General features: G+C 42.6%; 1 protein-coding gene across 3 annotated transcripts; it reads right to left on the reverse strand.

Annotated features, from left to right (window-relative positions):
* Positions 1-200: 200 nt before the first annotated feature.
* On the reverse strand, positions 201-4,712 carry MID1IP1 (MID1 interacting protein 1). 3 transcript variants are annotated; one of them, XM_014065831.2, is made up of 2 exons: positions 4,585-4,712; positions 201-1,970 (listed from the first exon to the last, which is right to left on the reverse strand). In XM_014065831.2, the coding sequence occupies exon 2, from the start codon at positions 1,689-1,691 to the stop codon at positions 1,176-1,178; it is 516 nt and encodes a 171-aa protein (XP_013921306.1). In that variant the 5' UTR covers positions 1,692-1,970; positions 4,585-4,712; the 3' UTR covers positions 201-1,175. The 3 variants fall into 3 exon arrangements, with proteins under 3 accessions (XP_013921306.1, XP_013921305.1, XP_087577906.1); XM_014065830.2 differs by lacking the exon at positions 4,585-4,712 and adding an exon at positions 2,816-3,030; XM_087721780.1 differs by lacking the exon at positions 4,585-4,712 and adding an exon at positions 2,409-2,742.
* Between the last annotated feature and the right edge of the window lie 4,333 nt (positions 4,713-9,045).

A 9,045-nucleotide genomic window follows, 5' to 3' on the forward strand; every position in this document is an offset into this window, starting at 1 on the left:
TGCATTGCTTTGAATTTAATCAAAGAAAGTCAGCATATACATAAATTAAACAATCTAATTTGGAATATAATGCAATTCCATGGATGAGCTGATCCATGGAATAAGAGCTGTGAACAGAGAATACTGCTCCTACAATAAATTTGAATAAATTGATTAAAACAAAGAGTAATTTCTCTTGTAAAGAATACCTAGAGTCCCTGTACTGTAAACATTAGCATTTAATTCAAGTGGAGCCATAGTATACAAACATACATCAACTTTAGTCAATATATCTTATTTTAGAATATATTCCACATCTGAATAAAAAGTTTAAATAATCTTCAATACATGTACAATAATGGAACCCTATCTTTCCAGTGAAATGAGTGCACATTAAGTAATTGGTTTTACTCTCCACTGAAATATGGGTGGACATTAACTGGCTCTATCCACTGCAAAAATAATTTACGTCGCATACTTGCAGTTTCATCTCAACCAATTCTATGCAATATGGAAAGGTAAGTGTTGAATCTAAAGATGAATAATAACTGTTCACCCTGTATATTTAAAAACATATGTAACTAGTGTTAATATAATTTTTGTGTGTTATTAAAAAGATGTCTACAATTCTGAAAGCATGCAGAGAATTCATAGGTTCTTACATATATCCACACATATATTTGTTACAAAATTAGTGCAAAATCAGGAAAGAAGTGATACAATCATCTTTACAATTGCCACCACCACATGCACTTGTGCAGTTTCCCAAGAATTACAACAAACTCTTTCAGTAATTAGCCATGGCCATTATACATCATTCTGAGTCCTCAGAATCTGGAAACTTTATACTTGGCTGCCTAATTATGCCTGCTAGTTGAGGCAGAAATTTATCACTCCACCTCCCTAAAAGGTTATAGTAGTCAACAGTAAAATTCTAAAATAAAAAGTCCCTTTCACTTTATCTTTGTATTCTTGTCTCCAAGACACAAAATTTTATACTGCACCCTAAGCTTACTACTTGATATACTCCAATTTTTAAATCCCCCTTTCTCTCTCTCTCTCTCTCTCACACACACACACACACACACACTATTCTTGCTTGCATTCCTCCTTAGCCCTTTCCAAATACCTATTTCCCCTATTTCTGTTTTTTTTTCTCACCAGAACAGGCAGGCAGTGCTTTCCCCCTCCCTGATTCAGTGCCCCCAGTTGTTGACTCCAATCTCCTGCTTGTAGCGGTTGGTAAGTACATTGGCCTTGCGGGTAAGTTTGGAGAGCACAGTGTGAAGCCCACTCAGGTGATAATGAAATTGCTTCTCTAAATCCTCCTCCACCTCCTCATCTTCAGGGATTCCTCGGCTTATGTCCATGGCACCAGAGCTCCCATTCAGCTTATCCTTCTTCCTTCCAGTGGTTTCCTCATTTGCCTGTTGTAATACACCCCATTCAATGTCATTGCGAATGGATTTGAGCAACATATAGTGACTATACATATCTCTACAAGAACAATAGGTACTGCCATTGGGGGTCAACTGGGGCTCCGTTTCTCCACAACCACCCCCTGAATCCAGTTCATCCAGCATGAGAGGCACATCCCGAAGAAGACTGGGCACCATCACTGTTTGGTCCATGTTGTTAACAGCTCCAATGAAGCGATTCATTGCATTGAAGAGGGAATGTTTTTGGCTGTAAGAGTCACAGATCTGCATCATCTTGATTGCTGGGTAAGGTGCACTGTGAGCAAGCAAATTGTTCAACTGTGATGGAAGCAGGAGAGAAGTGCCTTAAGAGAGCTCAAGCTGTTAAGATGCAATCAGTGAGAAAAACTGCTGCCAAGCAGATAAGTTTATTTTCCAAAAAGAAAACCCACTACTGTTTTCCTTTTCTGTAAATATTCTCCCAAGGATTCAGTGATATTTCTCCAATTTTCTTTCTCAAATATTAGGTACAGTGCAGGTTCAGCGTAAGAAAGCCTCTGCGGCAAGGAGTGGCTGTAAAAGAGAACAAAAGATGGCGATTGAGACCAGTTTGTGTCTTGCCCCAAACCCATGCCACATCAACTCTGGCTGCCTGCTCACTGGTTTGAGCCCTTGCCTTTCATCAAATGCCTTGCTCTTTTAAAATTCACAGCTTTCTTCATAGTGCTCCTTGTCCAATTTTTATATTATTGTTTCTATGTCTAAAATAAACTATTGGAGTTTTTTTTAAAAAAAAAACCTTTTCATCCCGATCTTCATGTACCATTAATGCAATTCCCTCCCCACAGCTTCCCGAATTAAATTGAGCACATTTCTGTAAATACACCGTTAAAGGAAAGCACTTATAAGCATAACCAAAGCACCGAAATAACCATTGCTGCCATCTCTGTACACGCAGGAACAAGCAGCAGAACCGGGTATTTTTCCCCCGTAGACATTTCGCCATGTCACCTCCTACTCCACACTGCTCCAACGCTAGCCCTGTTGTTAACGAGAAGGCAGCGCATTATCTCGCTCTCCTTCGTTTCATGGGAAAATGCGTATATAGCCACACAGACGCGCATCTTTAACAGCGCCTTTGGACTGCCAGCTCCACCCAAAGAGTAGACTCCCGGTTTGGCTCGCATCTGCTTTCCTCCCGTGCAAATGAAACTTCCTTCAATGCAAAAGGTGTGGGGGGATCGGAAGTAACTCTTCTGCCAATCCCAAATGTATTCCTCACAAGCCGAGAGAAAACCCAGGCTTCTACTTCAAAGAATCGCCTCGCCGCCCTTTCCATTCAAAGCAGCAAACGGAAGGCAGCCGAAGAACCGAAATAAGCGCGCTGCCATTCCTGCAAGCTTCAAGAGCTGCCCTACCTAAGGCGATTAACCGGCTCCGCGTGCGTCCTGGTGCCCTCCGCGGTCTTTCGCTCCGTCTCGATCGTAGAGCAGTATTTATAGCCCGAATGTTAAAATAAGGTGTTTCCAAGGGCCACCCACTTGCAGCGAAGCAAGGCAAGGGAAAAGAGAGAGAGGTTTATCTGGGCTTTCCAAGTGACCACATGTAATACCGGATTCTGCTAGCAGGATCGACACGCAGCTCCGCCTCTTCACCAACATCCACACAGGAGGGCCCTATGCGCACTGGTAGATTGGGGGAGGGGAAGTTGTCAAATAGAGGCTCTCACCCGACTATGTGAACCAAGGAAAATCTTTGCAACATCCCCCAAAGCAGGAGTTCCTTTGCTCGTCCTTAGATTCGCAGACTGCCATGGAGGAGTAAATAGAACAAACATGACTAGGTTTCCTCTCCTTTTACAACCCCGCGCAAGGGAGCACCAAGAACTCAATTTTCTTCTATTCCCCCCCTCCAATCCAGAGTAGCAATTAAAAAAAAACACGTAATTGAAAGCAGCCTCCCAAAAGCTGTGGGGTCGTTGCCAAAAAGCACTCAAAACGACCCAAAATGTTGACAACTGTTAAAGGCGGTTGCCTTAAAATAGAGCAAACAGCAGGACAAATTCCGTAGCAATAGAAGGCGGAACTTTTTCTTTCCCCACTAAAAGCTTCCCCAATCTACCTTTTTCTTGTTCAAAGATTTGAGGAGCGCACCATGTTTGCAGTGGTCTCTTACAGACTTCACACCCAAAGCTTCTGTTAGGGCCAGTCTTAACAGCTTCTCTAACCCCAAAAAATAAAAAATGCTGAGCCTGTAGTGAGTGACCGATTAATCACACCTGGCTCTTATATAGTGCTAAAGAGCATTGCTGCCTTGAAATTCTGTTTACGTGAAAGGAGCCCATGAATTCCCCCACGAACAATTTCTAGTCTGTAAAAAAAATGTTCTCTAGGCGTGAGGTCATTCCTCTTTCTTCAGGTTCATCTTCAAATAAAACAGGCAGATGTCTGCGGGACTACAATATTTTAAATAAAATGCAACTCTTCTAGGGGATGGCGTAGCCTTACCTGGTAGTAGTTTCCCAAAGCAATTGGCTTCCCGGCGTTTTTTTATCCCGCAGGGGGGGGGGAGATTAGAATCTGAGTACGAAAAACTCGGGACCAAACTCCCAAGATACGGCCTTAAATGTTTTGAGTGTATTAAATTGCTTTTAGGCAGATTATCTACGGTCAAAAATATCGAGTGGAGCTAGCTTCCGTAGATGAAAAACACGTGTATAATTATTCCCTTCGCGAGGGGCATATTATATTCAAGTTCGAATAATAGACATCGGATGGGAGAAGAGTGCATATTTTAAGTATGCATTGCTTTACTGGAGAATAAATCTTGTGTCCGTTGGACGTTTTACTCCAATTAAATGTGCCTTAAAAATTAGAATTATTTTTCAAGTTTATAGATATTCTAGAGACAAGGATTCCGATTGTTTTTTTTCCTTTACAATTCTTTCACCTTATTACACCCGAACTGCCTAGGTTTTAGTAACGCATTTAAAAAATATTCCACATCAATTTAACCAGATGAATGAGATATGCGTTATCGGTAATAGCAAGTGGTGGCTAGGTTGTTTGTGTCGAGGACTATTTCGAAGGTCAAAACTATTTGCTCGATTCCTATCACTAGCAGGTTGCTGGCAATAAAAGCATTCAATTGCTTTTCACGCCTCGGATGCGTGAACCACGACTCTTACCGTTGCAGACGTTTTATTTCCGCGAGCAGACCAAAACGGAGCTGTCTGCAAGTGAACGTCTACAACTTTTCCCCCTTCCGCCACCCAGAATGGAAAAATAAAAGATTATAAAGCCGCGAGAAGACCGGGTTGACGCGCGATACTTTTCCAGGCAAAAGAGGTCACGCGCACGCATAAAACCTCCGCGTGCTGCCTCCCGGAGCTGAGCCTCGTCAATGACCGACAGTTAAGGCCTGCCGGGATCACCCCACAGCCTCACCTCCAGCTTCAGCCAATCACCGTGCGTGCTGCTAGTCAGACTTGTCCGGATATGCTAATAAATTTCGGCAATGCCCGATCACAAATAGCACTTCCTGTCTCTTTCTGCTCCAGCGCCCGTGGCAACAAAGGAGTGGCAGCTGAAAAGAGCAGCGTGAAGATCTCGTGGCAGGGAGGGAGAACGGGAGCGAGTGTGTTGCCATGACAACCTATCAACGACAATAAGCCAAGGCCTTGGGGACATAATGACCCTGTTTTTTGCATAGTTTATGCCGTTTTCTCTGAAAAAAAGGCTCTTGAAGCCTTGCATCATGTTGCACCATGTTGCAATCAGGAAAAAAAATGACTAGTAGGTTTCTAGAAAAACTCCTCTGACACATTTTTTTAAAAAAAATATTACTGCGAATTAAAGTGTACTGTAGGAAAGTGCAAGCTGTCGAATTTACTAGTTGCTTTAGACCCAAGTAGTTAATTGGGAAGTATCCCTGCACAAATCAAATTGAAATGAAAATAAGTGAAAGCTGGCTGTAATTCATTGTTTTATATTTCATTTTTTATCTTGTGAGTATTTTGACTAAATGTATAACTTATTATTTCAATGAGAACTGCCAAAGCTTATTTTAAAAATGAATCCTGTGTTCCTTTCTGTTTGTTGGATTTGGATTTGTTAAAGTCTGCTACTAGTTCATTTTTTTGAAAGTGCCAAGAACATAAAAAAGGTTTAAGGAAAGCTTAATCAATTATACTATTTCCTGAATAATATAAATTTTTAATTTAAATTATACATTAATAAAAGCTTGAGTACATCTTTACAATGAACTAATGGAATTTTAAGAAATCTTTCAAAATGTAAAATATACTGGCAAGGAAAAGATTGTCATCTTAGGGTAATATTTTCTATATTGTCTTTTAAAAAAAAGATTACTGTACTAGTGGAACAATTAGAAGCAAAAGCATTCCAATTTGGTAACCTTACCAAGAAGATTGTATGAAAGCAATTACCAGGAGCAAAGACATCTTTACCTTTAATCCAGACAAAAAATAAATTCTTTCTCCTGTCTAAAAATATTTACTATATGTCCACATACTTTTTTTAATCACAGTCTGTATTTCTTCATATAGCTGGGAGAAATAAATGATTTCATTAGCTGCGATCTCATATGAGTATATATAAACTCAAAATGTAGTGACTGAAAAAGATAACCAAGAGCTATTTTGTTTGATTCAATTCCTTATATCCTGTTTTTTTCTCCAAAGGAGCGCAATGCTGAAATGGCATTATATTAAAGGGGTTTGAATAGTTATATACTTCAAAATAAGGAAAAATAGTAAACATAATTTTCTGATCTGAAAAATGGGAACTATTATAATTATGTAGAGATGTTGATGGCCACTTCCTTCTAAAGTTGTCCTACAGAATAGATGAGCTGTGGAAACAGATGCCATACATTTTTGTTAAATTCTTTGACAGAAGAATAACTATGACAATCTTTAATACTTCAAAATAGGAGGTAGTTAGGAAGCTTATATATTAATCGATGAGGAATGCCATTCCTGGAGGCTGAGGGAAGGCAAACACTTTTTCTTACTTACATCTTCGAAATCTTGGTACATCTTATACACCGGTGCCTCTTATAGTCCAAAAAATATGGGATATGAAAGGGTAGAATGACGTTACATTTGTACAGGAGCACATAGCAGTTCCATAACAATGCACAGGAAGCAATCAGAAATAAAAAAGCGATATGAGGATGTAATTGCTATTATGGCGTGCACTCACCAGATTCTCTGCATATTGGGTCAAATCTAGTGTGGTGGACCCCTGCATCTATACATCTGGTTCTTGGTGCCTGTTCTTGTGCTGCTATGATCAGTGTATCAATGTTGTCTTTAGCTCAGCCCTTCCCAGCCACTGATTTCCCAGTGTCTGCCACCTCACCTGTCTGTCAATGGTACATACCATGCAGGGTCTTATCTTGCTATGGCACTTCCTCTGCTTGATCTTCCTTCCACATCTGCTGCTGCCTCAGGCATTCTCTCAGCAGCTCATTTTTCGATGCCATCTTGCTAATGTACTCCCAGATGGTCTGGTTTACATCCAGGCCAGTAACTTTGATAGTCACCAGACAAAAATCTAACAATAATAAATAATAACTGCATTGGAAGATCTACAATAAATACCATTTGTCTGCAAGCAAATACTGGTGGAGTCATAAAATAGACAAAGAAATAGAAAATGAAGAAGCTAAAGTACTCTGGGACTGTAGAATTCAAACAGACAAGCTCCTGCCATAGAACACCCCAGGTTTTATAATTGTTGATATGAAAGAAAGAAAAATCTCTATAATGGATGTGGCAATACTTGGAGACAGCAGAACAGAAGAGAAAGAACTGGAGAAAATAACACAATACAAAGGCCTTCAAATAGAAATAGAATGACACTGAAAAATGAAAGCAAAGGTAATACCAATAGTAGTAGGCACCTTGGGTGCAATCCCCAAACAACCGGAGTACCATTTTATTACAATTCAGTTACAAAAGACACCTTTACTCGTAACAGCTTACATCTTGCAATGATACCTTTAATGCCATCAAACATCAATATCTGCCTATCCCAGAGGAAGTTCTTGGTAATTGGATAAAAATGCCAAATACAGTCTATACCAGCGATGGTGAACCTTTTTTGGCTCACGTGCCATAAGTGGAAAGAGCGCAGGGGGGTTGTGCATGGGTGTGCCATACTCATAAGGCAATACGCGACACCCCCCCCCCAGTGCGCATGAGCGCACTACAGGTGCAACCCTCCATTTTTTGCATCCTTTTTTCACCCTCCCCAGGCTCCAGAGGCTTTTTAGGAGCATGGGGAGGGTGAAAAAAGCCCTCCCCGCCCCCCGGAGGCCCTCCGGAGGCTTCAGGGGCCTTCAGGAGGCTTCCTGAAGCCTCCAGAGCACTTAAAATGATCCTTCAAGCAAACCGGAAGTCCGTTCCCAAACTTCCAGTTTGCCCATAGGGCCAGGTTTTTGTGCTCCGGGGCTTCAGGGAAGCTCATGAAGCCTCCGGAGAGACTCCGGGAGGGCAGGGGGGGGGGCTGTTTTCACCCTCCCCACGCCTCTGGAGCCTGGGGTGGGCAAAAAATGACTTTAAAAAAGGGTGAACTCAGCTGGCCAGCACACTCGTTCGTGCTGGCCAGCTGACAGAAACTTAGAAGTTTAGAAGTTTAATAACATTTATATGCCGCCCAATCCCATAGGACTCCGGGCGGCTGACAATACAATAAATCAAAAAGAAGAAAAGAAAAGATAGCTTTAAAAAACATACCATGCACTCCATTTCTGAGTGGGGCTGGACCATATTTTGGGGTCAACATCCCCAGGCCTGCCGGAACAGCCAGGTTTTAGTGGCTTTACGGAAGACCGAGAGAGTGGGAAGGGTCCGGATATCTGCGGGAAGATCATTCCACAGGGCCGGGGCAGCTATATAGAAAGACCTCCCCCGAGTAGTCGCCAACCGGCATTGCCCGGTCGACAGTACCCGAAGGAGGCCCAATCTGTGCGATCTTATAGATTGTTGGGAGGTATGTGGCAGGAGGCAGTCCCGTAGGTATCCAGATCCCAAGCCATGTAGGGCTTTAAAGGTAACGACCAGCACCTTGAAGCGTGTTCGGAGACCGATGGGAAGCCAGTGCAGCTCGCGGAGGATAGGTGTGACATGGGTGTACCTAGGTACACCCGATATCACTCGCGCGGCTGCATTCTGGACCAATTGTCCGAACACTCTTCAGGGGCAGCCCCAAGTAAAGCGCATTACAGTAATCAAGCCTAGAGGTGATGAGAGCATGAGTGACCATTTGAAGTGCCTCCCGGTCCAGGTAGAGCCGCAACTTGTGCACCAGGCGAACCTGGGCAAAAGCCCCCCTGGTCACAGCCGACAGGTGGTATTCTAATGTCAGCTGAGGATCCAGGGGGACACCCAAGTTGGGGACCCTCTCTGAGGGGCGAAGGGTTTCGCCCCCCAGGCTAAGAGATGGAATATCTGGTCCATTCTTGGGGGGCAACATCAATAGCCACTCGGTCTTGTCTGGATTGAGTGCCAGCTTATTTACTCCCATCCAGACCCTAACAGCCTCCAGGCACTGGCACATCACTTCTACTGCTTCGCTAAGTTGGCACGGGGCGGACAGATACAACTGGGTATCATCCGCGT

This window comes from Thamnophis sirtalis, unplaced genomic scaffold, assembly GCF_051295495.1.
Source record: "Thamnophis sirtalis isolate CommonGarterSnake01/CBP01778 unplaced genomic scaffold, rThaSir2_p1.2 scaffold_8, whole genome shotgun sequence".
In the NCBI taxonomy this organism is placed as follows: domain Eukaryota; kingdom Metazoa; phylum Chordata; class Lepidosauria; order Squamata; family Natricidae; genus Thamnophis; species Thamnophis sirtalis.